Source organism: Mus musculus, chromosome 16 (assembly GCF_000001635.26).
Source record: "Mus musculus strain C57BL/6J chromosome 16, GRCm38.p6 C57BL/6J".
NCBI classification, from domain to species: domain Eukaryota; kingdom Metazoa; phylum Chordata; class Mammalia; order Rodentia; family Muridae; genus Mus; species Mus musculus.
In genome coordinates this window covers 38,296,251-38,318,944 of record NC_000082.6, presented here as the reverse complement: position 1 = coordinate 38,318,944, position 22,694 = coordinate 38,296,251, and the positions used below count along the sequence as shown (strand labels likewise).

Here is a 22,694-nt window from a genome sequence, read left to right as displayed (position 1 = left end):
ACTCCTCATCTGCTGAAGCTCTGGACCGTGTGTTCACTTTACCTTCTCCAGTGCTCAGCTGTGTCTGTCAGAGCAAATGTCGTGTGAATACCGACCTACCCTGCAGCAGCGTATGACCCTGAGGTGGTCAAGATGCATCGTCCATTTTAAGTCATTGTTAGATCTGGTTTGCTAATGTTTTGCTTCTCTGCTTACGAGTGAGTCAGACAATAGAGCTCATGGCTCTTATTTTTCCTTCTAATTGTCCCTCCCACGTGTGGGATTGCATCAGACTTAGGCATTCTCCTGAGGTGGCCTTGAAGCATCCCTTCTTCCTTCTCTGAGAACTTGAACAAGACTGAGATGATCTGTCGCTTCAGTGTGGAAAGACGTACAAAGCCATCGAGGACTGGTATCTTCATGAGAAGCAATTTAACCTTGCTTCAATTTCTTTACAGCATAGAGAGCTACTTTGCATTCATTTTGGTAAATTATATCATTTAGAATCTCATTTTATCTGTTCAGTTTTTTGACATGATCACTGATTGTATTTTTTTCATATTTGTTTTATATGGTCATGTCCAGTTTTTTTCATTTGTAACATTATCTTGACTCTTTTTTCCTTAATCTCTTTTACTGGAGGGCTGCTCATTTTCTTGGAACTGTTCTTCCAAACAATATACACACACATATATATGTGCACTACTTTCTTCTCTTGTATTTATTATATATCTCTTTCTCTTTGAATTGATCTGTGATTATTTTCTTAAGCTTGGAAAAATTGAACGTATAGATTATCAATTTCAAACATTCACCAACTTTATATAAGTATTTTAAACTAAGCATTTCCTTCCAAATGCTGATTTTTGCTGTCTTACTTGTTTTGATATGTGATGTTTGCCATTCTTAATTCTAATATCTAAAAGTATCCAGTGTGGCTTTGAACCTGTATTTAATGCCTTATAAAATTTCCAAATACGTAGGAATTTTAACTCAATTTCTGGTGAGCTTCTAGCTTAAGGGCGCTGTGGTCAGAGACCAGAGTTACGTTGATACCAACCCTCTGAGATTGGTGAGGTTTTAGGGTTGGAGGCGAGAATCGGGCACATCATACCCAGCATGTTCAAGGCCCTGGTTTAATTCCTCAGCAGCACTGGGAGGCTGATGCTCAGAGAGCAGGGAGGGGCGGGAAGAGGAGGAGACAGACCAGGATGTGGTTATCCTTATAAATGAATAAAAGCCTACCTTCAGATTACGTACATTTTATACTCTGCCTCTCCAGTGTGGGGACAGATTGTTTTCAAGTCTCCACTAATCCCTGGACCAGGAGTGTCATCCAGCTCCCTAACACACGTGCTGTAGACACGCAGTGCACTTTCACTCTCTCCCCTCCCCACCCTGGTGGTTTTGATTTTGTTGAGATGGATCACAGGTGGCCCATGTAGGCCTTGAATAACCGAGAAAGGCCATGAACTCCTTATCCCGCTGCCTCCACTTCCTTCGTTCAGGGATTCCAGGTGTGTGCCAGCAGGCTTGGCGCATTTTAATTTTTATTGCTTTAATTTTTTTTTTTTTTGATCAATGAAAAAGAAAAAGAAAAGAAAGCAACAACAACAAAACAAAGCAACAAAACAGCATCCCCCCCACCACCACAAAACTAGGCTAAGAAGATGGCTCAGCAGATAAAGGTGCTTGTCCATGGCACAGGGGACACACACACACACACACACACACACACAATGACAGCGGATATTTTAAAAACTAAGAAGACCAAAAGATTTTATTTTACCTTTGTTTATTTGGTCTCTGCCGCTCTCGCCGTCTTTACAGACGTGTACACCCCTGACCCGTATCGTTTTTTTCTTCGGCCTTAAGAATTTGATCCTTTTCAGCATGGTCTGCAGGCAGTGAGCTCCAGGCTTTGTGTCCAGTCTTCCACCTTTGCTTTCAGTTGGGGCAGGGAGGTACAAGTTCACATACAGTAAAATCCGCCCTTTAGGGGCTGGAGAGATGGCTCAGCGGTTAAGAGCACTGGCTGCTCTTCTGAAGGTCCTGAGTTCAAGTCCCACCACACTGACAAGCTCACAACCACCAGTAACGAAATCTGACACCCTCTTCTGGATTGTCTGAAGACAGCTACAGTGTACTTACGTATAATAAATAAATTAAAAAAAAACCTTTAAAGAATACAGTCCAATGGCTGTTAGCATGTCCACAGGCTTGTGTCTGTGCTCACTAATTCCATCATCCCCACCCCCCACCCCACTAATCTCTGTTCTACTTGTTCTTTCTTCTTATGGAGCTCTTTGTTCTGAACAAACAGTGCTGCACAAATGGAACCATACACTAAATAGCATGTGGCAACTAGCTTCAGCCACCCAGCACAGTGTTCCTGAGGCCCACGCATAGTCTAGCACAGTTCCAGGTCTTCGTTCTTTTGATGACTACATAATATTCCATTGTGTGGGCAGACCACATTCTACTTAGTCCCTCCTAAGCCGATGAGCACTTCAGTTACCTCTACTGTTGGCGCTATGGCCTTCTGTGTTCTAGCCTTGGAGAGGCGTGGCTGTGGCTCTTCTGGATGTGTGTCTAGGAGTAGGAAGTTAGCCCACACAGCAGCTGTTTTAGGTTTTGATGAACTGCCCAGTTTTTGCCAAAGTGACTACGTGATTTCTGTCTCAGTGGCAGGGTGTATGGGTTCCAGTTGCTGCACACCCTTTTGTGTCCTATGGTCTCTTCTCTTCTAGCCATTTCAGCAGGAGTGAGGTGGTGTCCCCATGTGGTTTTGAGTTGCATTTCCCCAATGCTTGATGGCATTAAGGATCTTTTAAAGTACCCGTTGGTACCTTGTATATTTAAATATTTTGTTTATTTTAAAAGACAGTTGTCATTTTGTTACTGAATTTAAAAAATATTCTAGAGACTAGACCTTTATTACTTTCAGACCGTCCCTCCATTCTGTGGGTTGTCTTCTAACTTTCTGGACACTATTCTTCAAAGCACAAAGGTTATTTTAGTTTTTTTCTTTGAAAATATTTATCTTTGCATGTGTGTGTGTATGTGTGAGCACGCGAGTGTGTATGTGCACATGAGTGCAGTGCCCATGGAGTTCAGAAGAGGGCATTAGATTCCATGTAGCTGAAGTCACAGGTGGTTGTGAGCTGCCAAATGTAGGTGCTGGGAACCAAACTTTGGTCATCTTGCAGGAAGAGTCCATAGTCTTAGCCTTCAGCTGTGTCTCCAGCCTGACTCCTCTCCCGGTACAGAGCTTCCCCCTAGGCGGTTTTCTCTCTCAGCACTTCAACATCTTATTTACTGTAATTTCTGACTGGAAATTTGTTGTTCTCATTGTTTCTGTGTAGGAAAGGTGATGTCTCCCATGGCTTCTAGTATCTTTCAAAATACTCTCTGAGGCTTTCTTTAATTCAAGGAGTCTGCATCTAAACTTTTGTCTTTACTTGAGGTTTTTATTTTGTTTGCTATATCATGAGTTTCCTAGATACTTGGTGTTTTTAGAATGATTTTGGAAAGTTTCAGCCATTACTGTTTGAAATATTTCTTCTGTTCTCTCCTGCTTACTCTCCTTCCCTCCCCTTCTCTCCCCTCACTCTACTCTCCTTCCCACCTCTCCCTTTTCCTCCCATATTTTCCCCTCTCCTCTCTCTTCCCCTGCTCGCTTCTTCTTTCCCCTTCTCTCCTCTCTTCTATGCCCTCCCCTCCCCCTCCTCTACTTTGCCCTCTCTATCCTCTTTCTTCCTTCCTATCTCCTTTTTCCTCCCCCCCCCCCAGGGTCCCAGTGTAGCCCAGACTGGCCTCAAACTCACTATATAGCTAAGAATGTGTTTGAACTTCTGATCTTCCTGTCTCTGCTTCCTGTGAGCTGGGCTCATGGACATGAGCCACCATGCTCGTTTTATGAGGTGCTGGAATTGAAGCCAGAACTTCCTGCAAGCCTTCTGTCAAGGAATACCCATCTCTCTGACTCTTTTCCCATGATCTGGTATTCCAGGTCCTCGTGTGTTATGCCTTTTGTTATTCTCTACAATTCCTGGGGATTCTATTCTGTTACTGGTTGTTTTCTCATTATAGTTCATTTTGGGAAGCTTTTATTGACCATTTTCAAACTACTTGATTCTTACCTTGGCTATGTTAAGTTAGTTCTGAGCCTGTTGAAGGCATTTTTGTCTCTGTTACAGCATTTGGATTTCTAACTATGCTTTGTGGTTCTGTTAGAACGTTTTCATCTCTTTGCATTGCTTCTCATATGTTGTCTACTTTCCCAATCCGTTCCTTTATCATATTAATCAGAGATATTTTTAAGTATTTGACTATTCCAACATGTGCCTGCTTAGGACTTGTTGGTTTGACCATTTAGATAGTTGTATTTTTTTTCTTGTCTTTTTTGTTTTTTGTTTTTTGAGACAGGGTTTCTCTGTATAGCCCTGGCTGTCCTGGAACTCACTCTGTAGACCAGGCTGGCCTCGAACTCAGAAATCCGCCTGCCTCTGCCTCCGGAGTGCTGGGATTAAAGGCGTGCGCCACCACACCCAGCTTATGAAATGGAAATCTCTAGAAATTGATAATTCATAATTTTTTAACTGCATGGTGTTTTATCATTCTATTTGATAGCTTCGAGACATATGACCTACGAAGATTTCTAACTTTCTTTTTTTGGGAGTGGGGTGGGGGGTTCGAGACAGGGTTTCTCTGTGTAGTCCTGGCTCTTCTGGAACTCACTCTGCAGACCAGGCTGACCTTGAACTCAAAATTCTGCCTGCTTCTGCCTTCCAAGTGCTGGGATTAAAGGCATGCGCCACCACTGCCCGGCCTTGTCTTTTTGGTATACTTTCAAGCATATTGCTTAAAACTTGACATTCTAAAGTTTGGCATCAGATAATAACTGAGATAAATTGACTACGTGGTAGCATCCTATTAGTCTTGCTGGTAGCTGGGCCACATTTGATGTCTGAAATATCTATAGGTATTGATAGTGTTGCTCTATTTTGGTGCCCTTGTTTCTGTTTCTCCTCTGGGGTTTGGAGCGAGAGGCACTTACACGGACTCTCCTGGTTTGGAGAACTGGGCTGAAGAGACTCCTCAGTACCAGGCTGTCAAGGAAAGCATCTCTGCAAGGATTCACTATTTTGAGAATCCAGGACTGTCTGAGGGGAGGATGGTGGACTGTCTTCCAAAGTTGCTTCATGAGCTATGGCACAGAAACCAGAGGAGAAATACCCAGAATGGCCTGAAGCAGTTACCACAGTATAGGATTTTCAGGTTGTTCTTGGTAAGAAATTTCGCTGGAAAAACACATTTTTGATGGACAGGTGAGTTGGCTCAGCAGTAAAGGTACTTACTGCCTAAACTGACCTATTGAACTCACTCAATCCCCAAGACCCATATGGTGGTAAGAGAGAGCCAACTTCTAAGAATTGTCATTTATCTGCACATACACATGTGTGCTTGTGCACATGCACACACACACACACACACACAATAACACTAAACTAAAAAAATTTTTTTTAAAAAATGTTTACACAATGAGGCAAAGTATCACTGTGTGACTTGGGCTAGCTTGGGATTCGTGACTCTCCTGCTTTGGCCTCCCAAGTACTGAGTTTCCAGGAGAGAGCAAACCACCATGCCCAGTTTCATTGGATTTTTAAAAAAAAATAAAGTGTAAGTGTGTGTGTGTGTGTGTGTGTGTGTGTGTGTGTGTGTGTCGGCCAGAGGTAAATGTTGGGTGTCTTTCTCAATTGCTCACCTACCACCTTATTCTATGTTGAGAGACTGTCCTTCACTGACCTGTAGATTGCTGATTTACATGGCTGGCTATCAAGCCCCAGGGATCCTCCCTCCCCCCCACCCCACCCCCAGCCCCAGGGTTAGGATTACAGGTATGCACTGCTTCTTGTGGCTTCTTAAGTAGATTCTTTGATGTCTAACATCTGACTCAGGTCCTCACACTTGGTTGGGAACCACCTCACTGACCCAGCCACTTCCCCAGCTCCCATAAGGCAGCGCTTAAAACTTTCTTCTTTCTGATGCTGGGCACTGAACTCAGGCCGCCAAGCACGCCAGACCAACACCTATCATTAAGCTGCAGCTCTGCCCTAAACTTGCTCACATAAGTTATAAATATATAAAATATACTCTTCTGCTCTTGCTTCTTACTGAGTGTCTATTGTGTCAATATTACTGTGTTTTACATACTCGTCAATGATGGATTCTTGTATGCCCCACCATAGTAGATATTTAGGTTGTTTTTGAATTATTAGCATTGAGCTCAGTGCTTCAGTGACTTTTGTCTCCACCATTTTGTATATGGGTGAACACATATGATGTTCTCAGACACAGAATTGCCGGTCCACACAACATGTGCGCATCTATCATTTTGATGGATATTGCCAAATTTTCTTACATAAATGACATGTCTATTTCAGCTGTACATACACACTCCCATTTCCCCATGGTTTCTTGTGGTGTGTCTCTGGGCTCCCCAGCTGTTGGCATATTAGTATCCACCCTCCCCCCCCCCACCACCACCACCACCACTGTGTCTTCACTGCTTTCCCTGAGTCCTGGCTTCCCAGAGCTGGCAGCAGCCCCTGCTGGTTTTGTTTCACATGAACTCAGAGGTTCCCTTACCACCACAGTTAGGAGGTGCTAAATATCACTCACACTTTGTACACTTCTTTATGTATATGAGTACACTGTAGCTGTCTTCAGACACACCAGAAGAGAGCATCATATCCCATTACAGATGGTTGTGAGCCACCTGGGAATTGAACTCAGAACCTCTGGAAGAGCAGCCAGTGCTCTTAACCACTGAGCCATTTCTCCCGCCCACTTTGTACACTTTTAACAAGCTTCAACTGTTAGTGCTGTGCTTTTCTTTAAACGTCACTTGCTTGTGTTCTTATGAAGAAATATAATAAAAAAATCCTCTTATGACAAAAATTAACCGAGGTATAGGCTTTAAATCACAAACACAAGAACCCCTGGTGCTTTTAAATTTAAAGAATTTCCCTGATGCTAAGACTGAATTGCTGAAATAAACCTTATGTATGATTTTGATGGGGATTGGGGGATATAAAAGGAGGGAGGGGACCTGTAAAAATACAAAACTGCACATACCCTATCACCTGGAAATGAGTTAACTGATATTTTTTAATTCACATACTTCCAGGCAAAAGGCAAGGCCCCTCTCCACTTAGAGACAAGTGTTGTCTAATGTGCATTTATTGACCCACCCTCTACACAGGAGAATCTCCGATCTTTGATATTTTTTGAAAACAATAAGTGACCTATGAAAGCGGTGCCTGGGCTTATGTGTACGTGCACATAGAACAGAACCCTCTTAAAAAAAAAATCCCAAAATCCCAGAGATCCTTAATGGAAATTCATACAAAACCTGGTCGGGGCTGGAGAGATGACTCAGCAACTAAGAGAGTGTAGAGCTCTTGCAAAGGACCCAGGTTTGGTTTGCTGAGGACCAAGGTTCAGTTCCCAGCACCTATATGGTGCTCACAATCACCTGCAACTCCAGTTCCAGGTGACCCGACTCCTGCTCCTGGCCTCTGAAGCACACACATAGTGCATACATGTGCACTCATACATGTACACACGCACATAGCATAACATCAACTAATATCTATTTGAAAATAGACACTGTATTTGTTTAGTGGTTAATGTATTCCTAAGAGTGTGATAGCACACTGTGTGAATATAAATACACCAGCTAGAACTGCTTGGCTAAGCTTGAATATAGGCTTAGAGACTCTGATATTCAGATACACAGTCTAGATCTGGCACTGGAGAGAACAAGATGACATCAGTTGGTATTTATTTCAGGCACTAGTGGATAAGAAGAATAAAGGTCTAGAAGGAACGAAATCTCTGCGATTCCTGCAAAAAAATCCCATCTCTCAGGCTCGGCTTCCAACCCCCTCCTTGGAAATGACTTCCTATGTAAGTCTGAAGCTTTTCTTTGAAACACTACGTACAAGGACTTCAGTTGGCTCATGCTTAGGGTAGTTTGGGTAGAAAACAAATACGAGCTAACAGTCAAGCTCTGATCTAAAATCAGTTCCTTCTCTTTTAAATTTCTTTCGAGTTCTATTTCTTCTGCTTTACGTATCTGGGTATTTTGTCAGCACTTGTGTCTGTGCACAACATGCATGCATTGACCCATGGAGATCGAAAGAGGGTGTTGGATTCCCCTGGATCCGGAGTTACAGAGAGCTGTAAGCTACAATGTGGGTGCTGGGGATGGAACTCCAGTCCTTCAGGAGAGCAGCCAGTGCTCTTAAACGGTCTCTCCACCCCCCACCCCCCACCCCCCACCCCCCACCCCAGTTCTCTCTTACTTTGCATGTGTCAAACATCTAAGGCATACAAATTCAATCTAAGAGATATCCAAACCCAGTCCTTTCAAAAATAAAAATACAAAGAAGGAAAAGTAGTTACTAGAAGGTAATTTTCGTGTACGTCAAAAAAGGAAAAAAACAAAAGGGCAGAGAGAGAGAGAGAGAGAGAGAGAGAGAGAGAGAGAGAGGAAGAAGAAGGAGGAGGACGAAGAGGAGGAGGAGGATGAGGAGGATGAAGAGGAGGAGGAGGGGAGAGAGGAGGGGGAAACAGGAGGTGAAGGAGAGAGGAGAGATGGAGAAGGAGGCAGGCCTGACAGGGTATGGTGGCAAGTCCCTGTAACTTCAGCACGGGGGAGGGAGGCCAGGGCAACAGGATCACAGGTGACTTCAGTGTAGTCTCAGAGGAGGGATGCAGCAGGTGAGTGAGAGCCTCTAAAGTCTGTAGCTTTCTTTGGGGGACTCTGAAGGGACACTGACTAGCTGGCTCTCCACTACTGGGCCAAGAAAGGCTCCCTCTCCAGACTCTGCTCACAGGGTTGGTTATTCCTTGTCTGTCAGACGTCAGCTCCCCCACTGCCCTGCTGATCGCCTTTACATTGAGAAGCCTTAATGGGATTTCCAGGTTTATTTCTTTTGATGCACACACATTTTATACAAGAAGACAACGTCTTTTGAACAGGACTCTCATTCTCTCTGCCTAAGTCCTTCCTTATTCTCCTCCACCATAAATTCCATCCAGTTTCATGTGCTTTTTGTTTGTTTGTTTGTTTTTTGGTTTTTTGTTTTTGTTTTTGTTTTTGTTTTTCGAGACAGGGTTTCTCTGTGTAGCCCTGGCTGTCCTGGAACTCACTCTGTAGACCAGGCTGGCCTCAAACTCAGAAATCCACCTGCCTCTGCCTCGAGGGTGCTGGGATTAAAGGCATGAGCCACCACTGCCCAGCACATGTGCTCTTTTAAAAAATTAATTATTTATATCCTAAATGTTGCTCCCCCTCCCAGTTCCCCCCTCCCAGAGTTCTTTACCCCATCCCCTCACCTCTTTCCCTCTGAGAGGGTGCTTTGCCCAGGGGATTCCCCTTCTCTGGGCCATCAAGTCTCTATAGGATTTGGTCCATTCTCTTCCACTGAGGCCAGACAAGCCAGTCAGTCCTCTGCTATCTATGTGCCTGGGGTCTCAGAACAGCTGGTGTATGCTCTTTGGTTGGTGGTTTAGTCTCTGGGAGCTCCCAGGGGTCCAGGTTAGTTGACACTATTGGTCTTCCTATGAGGTTGCCATCCCCTTTAGTTCCTTCAGTCCTTCCCCTAACTCTTCTATATGGGTCCCTGGGCTTAGTCCAATGGTTGGCTGTAAATATCTGCATTTGTCTCAGTCAGCTGCTGGCAGAGCCTCTCAGAGGACAGACATGCTAGGCTCCTATCATGCATGTCCTTTTGGGTCTGGGTTACCTCACTCAGGATGATATTTTCTAGTTCCATCCATTTGCCGGCAAAATCCGTAATGCCCTCGTTTTTAAGAGCTGAATAGTATTCACGTGCTCTTTTAAAACCCCACTGATATTTTGTGGGTTGTATAAAGGCACATGGCCATGTACTGGAGCATGGGTAACCTCTCAGGGTTGCATTCCCGAAGAGATCTGTCTTCCCTCCCCTACCACAATCAACTGCTAGTAGCTCATCAGCTAGAGGTGAGATTTCATGAGCCCGCGCCCCATGCATCCAGGGATTTTTGTGGGCTTGATCTTGTGCAGGTCTCTAGTGTGCAGTAACACACCCATTGTGAGTTTGTGTGGGCAATGGTACCGTCAACACCCAGAAAATACCGTTTACTTATAGTCACCTGCCACCTCTGTCTTTTACTCTCTTTCTGTCCCCTCCTCTACAATAATCTCTGAACCTTTGGAGGAGTGGAATGGTAGAGTTGCCCCGTTTAGGGCTGAGCACGCTGAGGTCTCTGGCTCTTTTCATGCTGACACGTTTATTTCAGTCAAGTTTTGCAGATGGTGACTCTTAGCCTCTGTATTCTGATTTTGCCAGTGTAGCTAACTCATGTGAAAAGCCTCCCCCGAGTCTACCTGCTTTCTTCACTGCTCATAAGCGAACATGAAAGTCTCATCGCTAGAGGACATTATTAGCTATACTTGTGGATGCAGAACGATTCTGCTGGAAGGGGCTCCACGCGGACAGTTAGCCTAGCAATGCTATGGCTCCTTTCTTTTAGACTCTCATTAGTGATGTATTATTCATAAACTAAGAATGATGAATTTTAATGATGCAGTAGGTAACCCTTAAGACACGGTGTGTTCGAGGAGAGCAGAGCCTCCATCTTCCCCTCTTTTAATTCTTTTGGCGTCTACCGCAGCCTTATGCTTGAAATCTTCAAAAACTGTTTGCTGCCCGGGCTGCTGCTGTTCTCAGGCTGCTCCCCTCTCTGTCTCTGTAGGAAGAAGGAGAAATAGAAATGGCTGTGATCTACTTGCAGAAGCTACTCCGGGGCAGAGTCGTGCAGAACATGGTGCGTAGGTCTGACCACTGGGCCAGCACTTCTCCCCTGAGAGGAAACAATGGAAACCGTGTCTGTGCTTGCTGCATGGGCGAATTCCTTCCTGTACCTTGCTCCCCTGTTTCGATGTATTATAGAATTAATTTAATTAATTTCCCCCTCCCGACCTTCCCCCCACCTCCCATCATTGTCCATCTGGGCCACACAAGGGTAAGAAAAGAGGAAGCACCTGCTTGCTGGGGGCCACAGCTGTAACTCAGCCTGCACAAACCGAACTGGGGAGCTGCTAAGTCCCCAGACTTGCTGCTCATCTGGTGTTTGACTCTTAGAGCGTTATAAACCGAGAGGGATTCCCTAAATTTCTACTAAGTTTTAAAACAGTTATTTGAGTTTGCATAGAGTGAGCAATATCTGTTTTATAAACACTAAGTAACAACAGCTCTGACCTCCTGCCATGTGCCCTCATTATATCCTGTGTGTATCCTCTGGGGTTCTTTTTTCTTTTCTTTTTCTTTCTTACTAGGAATCTCATTTTATCGGGAAGTAATTTGAGTCTGAGGGGTGTTCCCCTAACAACCAGCAGGCCTTGTGCTGCTCCTGACTTTACAAGCTTTGGTGGGATGATCTCTGCTGCTGCGGCGCTCACACCCTATAAAGCCCTCTTTCATGGGTCTCCCTCCCCAGGGCTGAGACTCAGACCTGACAAGTCCAGGGCAGCTGGCGAGCACCTGAGCTCAGCGCTGTGAATCAGGCAGTGCCCTTCAGACAGCCCATTGTGTACTATGAGGCAGGAGGCACATTCCTTGAAAAAGCAAACTGGCCTCAAATACTGTCAAATACTGCCATCTCAGGTTAAAAGTTTTTTTTTTTTTTTTTAAAGGGGGCACAGTAATTGAGTGGAGGACTCTAGTTCCTTAACATGACCCTGTAGTTACTACCTTGTCTGTGTCCGATGCAGAAAGCAGCACACTGAAAGCACACATCCACACATCCATACCCAAACACACAGAGAGAGGGGAGGAAGGGGTGGGGAGGGCAGAGGGAGGAGGAGGGGACCCTCATGTACACCAGCATCCCTGCACAGAGTGCTCAAGGGAGTGGGTTCGCGCTGGTGAACTGGCAAGCAGAGGGCGTGGAACTCGCTCACACATGTCTCCAAGCTCACTGCGTGGCCCTCGCAGGCTTGGCACATGATAACAGGCCGATCTTTTGGGAATTTGCTTTGTTGCAGATGTTTGAGGGCAAGGAGAAGCGGCTGGAGTTGATCCTGGAGTTGCGCACCAGCCATGCCCTGCAAGAGGATGACAAGCTAGTGAAGAAAGCAGAGAAGCAAGTGACCCTGGCTCTGCAGCGGCAAAGGAACCTGCATGAGGACAAGGTTCTGCCCTTTGCGCCCTTTGCGCCCTTCCCGACTTGCGGTGCGCCCCCTCGAGGGTGGTTACTGTTATTACAGCACTGGAATAATGATAGATGAAAAGATTATAAAAATTATTCTACAGCCAGGCGCACAGCATTCTGGGCAGCCCAAAATATGAATAGAGGTGGCCCCCAGCTGAGTGGAACCGGAGCTCTTCCGCTTTACTTAAAAAACAAAACAAAACAAAACAAAACAAAGAAACAAGCGATTGAGCAGTGGTGGTGAGAGCAGTAGGCCCAAGGTAAGATCGGAAAAATTCTCTCCTTGGCTCTTTGAGGCACACAGAGTGAAGGCACCTATGGAGTAGATAGTCACTGTCTGCTAAGCAAGATGGGAAGGGTTATTGGGAAATACTGTCACCCCACCAAAGACTGTTCAACTTCAGTCCTAGGGAGGTTCTCAGGGCAGGGGGGTGAGGGAGAAGAGCATTCCACACACATAGGAAGGCTGGTCTTTTTACCTTCAGCCGTTTCTGTGGGGAACTGTTCAGGACACACAGCTCCTCCATTTTGGGATGAAGGAATGGTAACGGCTGTGGCCGTGATGGCTGCTAAGCACTGCCTGAGCATGCCTGGCTACGTTTCCTAGAAAGGAACAAGGGCATGAGCAAGCAGATGTGCATGGATCTTAGGTTAGCAGTTTAGGAAGTGAGAGCGTTTAGATCCATGGAGACAGGGAAAGAATCCACCCTCTCGGATATCAGCATCACTCTTGATGCATGAAAGAGTAGCGACAAGCCCTAGCGTCACCCTTTTTAGTGGTCACTGTCGAAAAGGACATTGAACTCGAGGGCTGGAAAGGATGTGTGTGTGAGGGAGCTGAGCTAACAACTACCCCTGGCAGACAGTCTCAGCCAGCGTCATTACCCCTGTGACCTGGAAATATCCCTTTCCTTTAGACACAAATCAGAGGGGGCTCTGAGCAGAGCCATCATGGCGGGAAGAAGGGAGACTTTCCCTTTTGCTCCAGAAGAGGGAGAGGAGCAGATAAGCCACCTTAAACACTCTTCTGTGAGAGCCAGGGCACGGATACCCACACGTCAGTGGCGTACTCCTGGCTGAGCGCTCCGCGGGTCCCTTATTTTACCTCAGTGGTGCATGGACTTTTAAGCTTTATCCTGCGGTGTTTTTAAAGATGATTGTTAATACCTTTGAACTTATTAGAAGTCTAAAAAGTACCGAGGCTTTCCACTTTCATGCTATTCAATGTTTGAAAGTCCTTCAAGCTTGTAGGAAAGAACTAGACATTTAAAAATTAAAAGTTGTCATGAGTGAATTTCTAGGAAATTCCATTTTATTAAATTGAATACAATATTACCTTTCATAAGAAGCCTCTTGTTTTCTTTCATGTCTCACCTCCCACATACAATTTTTAGAAATGGCAGTGTGTTGCTAAAAAAAAAAAAAAAAAAAAAAAAAAGAAATTTTCACTAGGTCATATTTGTAACCCGAGGGCTGTGATCCATCAGGGACAGGCTAGGCAATCTGCTTCCTCAGATCTAAGTTTGTATTACATAGCCCAGTAAGTGCCCCAGGGTGGGGCCATTGGGTCATAGCATTTCCGGTTAAGGCTGTTCTGACAATGACCTTGCTTGGTCGTTTTGAGTCATCCGACCCTTAATGGCCACCATTCTGAGTGGAGCCTATCCTTAGAGTCTTTTTTTTATTGTTTTTCAGTTGTCAGTGATTGAAAACCACTTGGGTGACCTGGAAGGAAGAGTGCTGGCGGATATGTTCGACTTCCTGTCCAAAGAGCTGGTGAGGTTGCAGGAGGAGAGGAGGATCCACGCCTTCGCCATGCTGGCTGAGCGCCAACGGCGCATGCGGGAGGCAGAAGAGAGCGGTCGGCGCCAGGTGGAGCAAAAGCGCCTGCAGCAAGAGGACATGATATTCAAGGAGGCAAGCAAGGGCAGCTGGGCAGATGTAAACTCCCCAGAGGCAGCCAGATGTGACCAAAGATGTGCCAGACTGTATGATTTCACACAGACATTTCATGACATAAAATGGGGTTTGTGGGTTTTGTGTTTCGCTTGATTTTGCAAATATGCAGAGTTTCCACTCCTAACTAGGAAGTGCAGAGGCTCTAGGGATACTCTAGGGAAAACACAGACGCAGCTCTCCTCTCCTGCAATTTAAATGACATAGAAGTGTATGTAGTTCTAGGATTCAAGATTCCTTGAAGGGAGCAAATGAGGCCAAGAACTAGGTCCTCTTTAAGGAGTTGCGGCCGGAGGCAGACACGGGGTGAGCTGGAGAACGGGGACTAGCCTAGGGCTTATACAACCTGAGGCTGTGACTCCTCTTTTCTGAGGTAGGTAAGTGGAGAGAATGATGAATGTTCAGGGGTAGGAGCATAATCAAGAATATAACTGAAACCTGGTTTGGGGTGGCCAAGTGGGAGAGGGAGAAATTTCAGTGACACAAAAGGGTTAAGGGTTTTGGGCCTGATTTAAGGACCATTTATGTGTAAGTACATATGTCATTTTATGTATACACACACATATATACATATACATATACACATATATACATGGTCCATATTAAGCTGACCTCATCTCTATTATACAACTCAGGTATCTGATGTTCCATGTCTTTGTAGCTTGCTTCCTGACTAAATGCTGAGCTTCATGAGAGCAAGCATACTGCGCAATCACATTGTGCTCTCTGCAACATCAGCACAGGCCCTGCACACATTTGACATTCAACGAGTGTCTTGGTTGGTAACATATTGAACTGCCACCAAGATGCTAACATCAGGAAGGCGAGGGGTTCGAGGTTGATATTGGAGTTGAAGGTACATGAAGAATAAGTATTGCACACTTAGGTTGCCTGACGGGCCCTCTAAGAAACAGGTCTTATCTCAGATTTAAAGAAATATTTAGACATAAAAATGAATTTGCCTCTAGGAGACCCGCAATTTGTTGAGGCATATACATGTACACAAAATACGTATATACAGAGATTAACAGTTGATGCTCATGGTACTCTGTGCGTGTGTGTGTGTGTGTGTGTGTGTCAGAGAGAAAGAGAGACACACACACAGACACACACATACAGAGAGAGAGGCAGACAGACAGACAGACAGACACACACACATACACACAGACACACAGAGAGAGACACACAGAGAGAGTGAGAGAGAGAGAGAGAGAGAGCGAGACAGACACACACACACATACACACAGACACACACAGACACAAAGAGACAGAGACACACACACACACACAAGAGACAGACACACACACACACGTACACAGAGAGAGAGAGAGAGAGAGAGAGAGTGAGAGCGAGCCCGAGGTTACATAATTAGCAAAAGCCTAAAGATCAATAAGGACCATCATGAAAGTGGAAACAGGCTGTGGTCAGGAAGGACCTAGTGGCCTTCTCAGGCACTAGCAGCAGCTGTATGGATACTGATTCATATTGCACATGAGTTTGATCACTTACCCCCTCCCCCAACCCTCTGAATTCTATCTCATGATATCAAGAAATCTCCTTGGGCTGGTGAGATGGCTCAGCGGTTAAGAGCACCGACTGCTCTTCCAAAGGTCCTGAGTTCAAATCCCAGCAACCACATGGTGGCTCACAACCATCCATAACGAAATCTGATGCTTTCTTCTGGAGTGTCTGAAGACAGCTACAGTGTACTTACATATAATAAATAAATATTTAAAAAAAGAAATCTCCAAAAAAAAAAAAAGAAATCAAGAGTCATTACGACAATGCGGCAAACCCGTGAGTGACCTGGAACCCTCCAGGCCACCTGCTCTGCAGCCCCGAGTTTATGTCTCGTGCCTGGGCCGCCTAGAAAGCCTAGGCAGTTGGATGAGAAATAGACTCGGCTGGTGACTTAAATGAGCTTTCATCTCATTTACAGGAGAAGTCCCCAAGTACTATTTTTATTTTTGCAGGTGATTAAAGTTCACCAAAGTACGGTAACCTCCTACCTGGAAGACATCATACTGAACACCGAGGAGAGAACTGCAGAGGAACAAGCCAGAAAAGAAATCGAGAAGATCGCTGAGGAGATCAACAACATCGCTTATGAAATGGAGAACCGGTACGCATCGTGAGGGGAGACGGAAATAGATGATGTCATAGATGACGTCGTAGCCACTGTTATTCAGTTGTGATTTTTCAGGCACTTAGGGCCCCACCAACAGTCTGCAAGCCATGTTTGACATCCATTGTCTCACTAACATCACTCTTTATGCTGGAACTCAGCGTTCCTCTTCCCTTCCTGGTAGGAGCTTAGGGCTTGACTTCCCCGTTTTCCTCCATCCTTGGACTTATTTCCATCCCATGCATCATTACAGTGCCCAGAGCATAAAAGCAAAGTGGATGGATGGATGTGTTTGACATTATTTGGACTTAATCCCGAGGCTTTAGACTTCTAAGCACTTGGCTAAATTTTTAACATGTGCTTCGTAGGAGGCTGGATAGGATCAGATTCTAATTTTTTAGGAAGTCAAACAAGCTCTCCAGGAATATACTGTGTCAGATCACGGCATTCACGTGGCTCACGGCGGCCATGTGGGCATCGGTGCCCATCAGCTGCCCAAGCAGGGAAACAGTGAGGAGTTCCTTCGTTTATGTGTACCTTTGCTTGTTTGCCAGCCGAACCTACCTTCAGTCAGAGGAGATTGTTGCAGAGCTGGTTTACAGTTTTCTCATCCCAGAGGTACAAAAAGACTTTGTCAAAGAGAAAGGTAAGCCCCACCCCCACCCCCAACCCCACCCCCTTAGGCTCTCTTCCCTGCTGTATCTCCAAACCAAGGTGTGGGGATTTCTGAAGAAGCCCTGGTCTGGCTTCAGAGCTTGTTTCTCTCCCTTCTTGCTGCTTGGCTGCAGAGGCAGGATTGGCTCCAGTAACAGTCAGAACACCAAGCTTTACCTTTTATAAGAGGACATCCTCAAGTTCCCTCCTTCTGCTGAGTGGGCACAGAAACAGTGGGTACTGAAAAGCAGGGACACCCTGAGAGTCTAAGGACATTTGGCCATTTCCTGAGTCACTAACAGTGCTTCTGCTAGAGCGTCATCTCAGTACAACAGTTTCTATTTATCCTTTGTCGAAAATGGCATTTTTTTTTTAATAATGGTACTTTTAGTCAATAGAAAAGGAAAGAATATGTATCAAAACGCAAAATACATTTGGGGATCAACACAGTGATCGACACAGTGGGTAAGAGCACACACTGCTCTTCCTGAGGACCTGAGTTCAATTCCCAGTGCCCATATCAGGTGTCTTACAGCTGCCTGTGAAGCCAGCTCCAGGGGGATCTGGCATGTCTGAACTGTGACCTCTGACCTCTGACTTCTGTGGGCATTTGCATTCCTGTGGACACCACCCCCACACACACACACACACACACTCACATACACATAGTTAAAATAATAAAAATAAAATTTAAAAAATTAAAAGATTTTTCTGGAATCTTCAAACTGTTGCAGAGCCAGGTCTGACCCCAGGGAGGGATGTCATCAGGACAGGACTCTGGACAGTGACCCACAAGCCTTTAGCTTGTAGAAACTTCTGGAGAAACCGAAGCAGAAAAGTGCAAGATTTGCTTCGTTAGGGACAAAGGGCTAAGTGGACCCCAATGCATTAGGTCAAAGGATGCTGATATTTTTCCTACACATGGTAATCTAATTTTAAAGCAGCCACCTTCTAGCACTCAGCATTTCATCTGTTTCCAGTGTCAAGGTGTAAATTCTGAGTTCATGTGGTCAGTATATTTACACACTTCCTGGCCATGACCCTGAGATTCCCAGCAGTGTAAGTGTCGGCAAGCAGAATATTCGTGTTTTAGGTTTTCACGGGTCCTACCTAATTGCCACACAGACAATTGCTGTGCTGTTGCCATTGGGGTATTGCAGTGTCCACAGTGACAGGCTAAACACTCAGATCAAGAAATATATGTTATGGTGTAAATTAGGGCCACTATGTTTTCAAGATCCTTGAGAAAACAGCAAGCCCTTTCTTTTTCCGGGTCCAAAGTTAGGTCAGCCTTCTTCAGAGCCATCTTTCCTGAGGGAATTGAAAGAGATGGGATGGAAGAATGAGCCAAATACTTACCAGACTGAAATTCCCTGCCAACAGCAGGATTAGAGGACCCAAATTTGGTCCCCAGCACCCAGGTTGGGTGGCTCACAACCGTCTGTAACTCCATCTCTGGGGGATTTGATACTTCTGGCCTTTGAGGGCACCTGCATTTATGAGCACTACCTACAACATATACATATAAAAATTTAAAAGATGAAATAATTAAGAAAAAAAAGTCTTTCTCAAATCTCCTTGAGGGCCTAAGGAGAAGGATTTGGAGTTGGGGGATATTGAATGTTGGAGACCCAGGGGAGAAATGTCAGTGCGCTGGTCCTCAGCTTTTTCACGTAATACTGATTTCTTTATATTTATGTTTGGTTACTTCTACATCTATACAGAGAATGAACACTTGGATCCTTTGCTTCGCTTCTTTTTCTGACTGTCTCTCTCTCTCTCTCTCTCTCTCTCTCTCTCTCTCTCTCTCTCTCTCTTTCTTCCCCCACCCCTTCTCTAAGACTTTTTATGCAGCTCTTGCTATCCTGGAACACTTAATGTAGACCAGGCTGGTTTCAAACTCACCGAGATCCACCTGCCTGTGCCTCCTGATAGGTGTGATTAAAAGTGTGCACCGCCATACCTGGCTTTGTTTCTCCTTTTCAAATAAGAGAACCATGTGTTTTACACATATGCTTTACCCAAGTCTAAGACATAATTATAGGTCATTTGAAATGATCTTATTTTTTAATAAAGATTTATTGTATTTTGTCTGTCTCTCCCCTCCACCATGTGTGTGTGTGTGTGTGTGTGTGTGTGTGTGTGTGTGTGTGTGTACAGAAGCAAGAAGAAGGTATCAGATCTTCTGGAGCTGAGGTTGCAGGTGATTGTAAACTACCTGCCTGACATGTGTGCAAGGCAGCAAACGTGGGTCCCATGGTCCTTGCTGAGCCTTCTCCCTAGCCCAGTTTTCTTACAGTGCATGCCAAGTTCAAGGCAGTACATTAAGCATTAGAAACTGCACATTATCTTAATCTCGTATAAGAGCTATAAGTGTGTTCTCATTTTTATGTAAAGGAAATTAGTGGTTGGAAACAGATGACTTGCAGGGTTGAGTCCTGACAGATGTGGCCTCAAAGCCCCTGTTTGTTCAACCATATTACTGCAAAGTGGAGTGCCCTGCTATGTAAGCTTCCCTATGTAAAGTTATCAATATCTGAAGAGTAAGGAATACATAGTAGTTTTTATTTTTCCTTTGGTGATAAGGTCTCATATATTACGTAGCCCGGGCTGGCCCTGAACTAGCAATCTTCCTGCCTTAGCCTCTTAAGTGCTGGGCTTACAGGCATGTGCCACCATGCCTAGTTTCTGGTACATCTTACTGTCCTTAACTGTAGCCGTATGGTTTAGAAGAAATGATCTGATAATTCCTTTGTGTGCGTCTCCTTCTGAAAGTGAGGCTCTTAATGATAGTCTCTCTTATGATTGTGGTTGAATTAAATAAGGGCCCACATATCAATTGCTTAAAACAGTCTCTACCACCATTTAAGGACAAATGCAGATTGCTGATGTCACTGTCCTTATCAACATGAATGCCTGTCCTTTCCAAGGGCTGCAGCACTTGCTGTCTGTCTGTCTGTCTGTCCTAAGGCTTGGTGATATATGTTCCTAGGGTTTGCACTCAGGACCGCCTTCTAAGCTCACAGTCTTACGTATTTTCACCATCGGCAGTGAATCTGTTGCTTCCGGGCTGTGGTGAGGCAGAACAAGGACAGAAGAGTGGAGCTGTGGACGTACATGTACATCCTGCTCTCTGAGAACGAGAAAGGAGTGGTCCAGAGCCAAGAGGTGCCCTTCAGCAGCACGCTGCAGGGCACTTCCTCTCAGTCCACACAACCAAGACTCATCAATGGAGTCTTTGTTTTGTGAATTTTATTATCCTAAGAAAGCTTTTTAAAATCCAAAACATTGCACACCAAAGTTAACCAGATCCAAAGTCCATACAATCCAACGAACCTGTGCCAAGTTAGATTTGGCATTTGGATTAACTCGTTGGTGAAACCAGAACCTTGATGACCCAATTATCTCTCAGTAGTGCCACAGCCGGTGACCAAGCCTTCAGTGGAAGAACACTTGAGATTTAAAAGGTCTGCTCTACTTCTAAGAGTGTCCTTCTAAAACACACCGCGAGTCATTTTTATTGAGTACAGTGTTAGCCCAAAGCAGAAAATGTGCGTTTTAGAAATTTACGGGGTTCTTCCCCCACTTACTCCTCTCTTATAAACACTCACTGAGGGATGGTTTCAAGCAGGAAATTAAAAGGTCCTCTCTTGCTTTGGTCCAGTGAGGAATGCGCAGCGGAAGCACATCCTGGCAGCCCATGAGATCATTCACAGCAACACCGAAACGATGCTGGAGGAGCAAGTCTATAAGGAACTGCAGTCAGAGGACTTTGAGCTAGAGGAGGAGGCTGAGAGCCTAGACTCTGAGGTGCCAACTGTCTCAGTCTCTAAAACATCAACTATAAAACCTACTCAGGATGAGGGAGAAGGCTAGGTGAGTCTACCTTTCCACCCGGAAGGAAGTCTTGGAGGAGGGGAAGCAGCTCCATTCAGCCTTGGGCACTACTTCAACCAAGTGTGGCATGAGCGGACTGTCTGTTGTTAAAACAGAACAACAACAACACAATGAAAACGAAGCACTTTCACTAAAACTGGCTCACCTCATCTAGGTTAGGGTACCTATCGTTGAGTTTATTAGACAGTTAGAGTTGGCTCTATTGAAACTTAACTCTTGCAATCTAAAAAATAAGACTATTGGTTATTTGGGGGGAGGTCATTTTAGCCTATAATGTACTCCATCACAAATAAAGCATCATGGAATGTGTGGACGTTGTTTGTAAAGCTTTTTCTCAGAGGCGGACAAGGTAAATCCTGGAGCACCATTGTTCCTTATCAGCACAGACACAACGTGACATAGAAACTGTCAGGTTCAACCTAAATGTCTGCAGTGCACTCCAGGGACTGGCGTTGGGCTCAACTAAATGTTTGTATGCACAGAGTTAGAGTAGTCCACATTTGGCACAGGCAGCAGGATATAAGACAGAACACATTGGGTGAGCACAGGACCTGCCTGCTGTACAAGCCTTGCAACCCAGAGGTTAGAATCTCCTGTAATAATTTTGCGGGCACAGTTTCCAGAGGCCCCCCCAAATAGATATTCCTACTTATAAAACTGCACTGAGAGAGGCTCACAGCTGTGATTCCCCAGTGGGCACTAAGAGTGTTGTTTGCAAGTCTTCCCCATACAGGTGCAGTTTACCCATCAGGGGCCATTTTTACCTGAAGTAGTTAGTTGCTAGGTAACACAATTGACCCATTGCACAGTATCTATCAGTAGAAGAGAGCTGAAGAGTCAGTCCATTGAAAGGAAAGTCCTGCATGACCCATGGTAGATATATACGATATTTGTCGATGAATAATAAAATTGTTAAAAAAAAAAATGTTCACAGTAAGCCAGAGAACCAGAGAGAATCGGAAACAGTGCTAACGACCTCCAGGGTCTGAATGGCACGTTTTTTTCCAAACGAATTTTGCACAGAACACATTATAGAAGAGAAAGCAGGGTGCAGAGAGAGGGGATTCCTCAGGGGCAAGTGATCATGGTCAAAATACATTCACTTCAAGTCCTTATGAAAACGCCACAATGGAGCCCGTCTTGTCCAGTGATGCACAGCAATGAGCAACTAACAGTAATAGGAAACTACTCTTCATACACAGGCCTGTTCCCGAGTTTTGTAAGAGTAAAGAGGATGAACTGCACATATTTAAAACTTACAAATCAATCTCACACACTATTAGATAACTTGTGTTCTACCCCACCAGCTCTGAAGATAACTTTAAAAGGGATTGTGGGGAGGAAAAATATATGTGATATGAATAGAAACCAGATTGTATATTAAGATTACAAGGGAAATTGAACAAACCAGAGGGAGCAAGCCAGGGGGAGCAAGCCAGAGGGAGCCAGCCAGGGGAAACAAGTAACCCAGGAGGAGCAAACCAGAGGATGAAGCCAGTAAGCAGCATTCCTCCACGGATTCTGCCTCAAGTTCTTGCCTTGCTGGAGTTCTGATTTGATTTCCCTCAATGATGGATGGTGTCCTGGAAGAGCAAGTTAAATAAACCTTCCCTCCCCTAAGTTGCTTTTTTTTTTTTTTTTTTTTTTTTTTTTTGGTTTTTCGGGACAGGGTTTCTCTGTGTAGCTCTGGCTGTCCTGGAACTCATTTGTAGACCAGGCTGGCCTCGAACTCAGAAATCCGCCTGCCTCTGCCTCCCGAGTGCTAGGATTAAAGGCGTGTGCCACCACACCCGGCCCCTAAGTTGCTTTTGA

The 22,694-nt window shown here is 45.0% G+C and overlaps 1 protein-coding gene across 2 annotated transcripts in view; it reads left to right on the top strand.

Annotated features, from left to right (window-relative positions):
- Maats1 (MYCBP-associated, testis expressed 1) overlaps window positions 1–21,191 on the top strand; it is a 44,107-nt gene extending 22,916 nt beyond the window's left edge. The window contains exons 11-17 of one of the 2 annotated variants that reach the window (NM_001081025.1): window positions 7,837–7,953; window positions 10,792–10,863; window positions 12,083–12,229; window positions 13,945–14,166; window positions 16,180–16,328; window positions 16,886–16,977; window positions 20,650–21,191. In NM_001081025.1, coding sequence (NP_001074494.1) covers window positions 7,837–7,953; window positions 10,792–10,863; window positions 12,083–12,229; window positions 13,945–14,166; window positions 16,180–16,328; window positions 16,886–16,977; window positions 20,650–20,861 — 1,011 coding nt within the window. In that variant the 3' untranslated portion in view covers window positions 20,862–21,191. The remainder of the gene's footprint in view (window positions 1–7,836; window positions 7,954–10,791; window positions 10,864–12,082; window positions 12,230–13,944; window positions 14,167–16,179; window positions 16,329–16,885; window positions 16,978–20,649) is intronic. The other variant, XM_006522245.3, reaches the window with a different exon arrangement.
- Window positions 21,192–22,694: the final 1,503 nt, after the last annotated feature.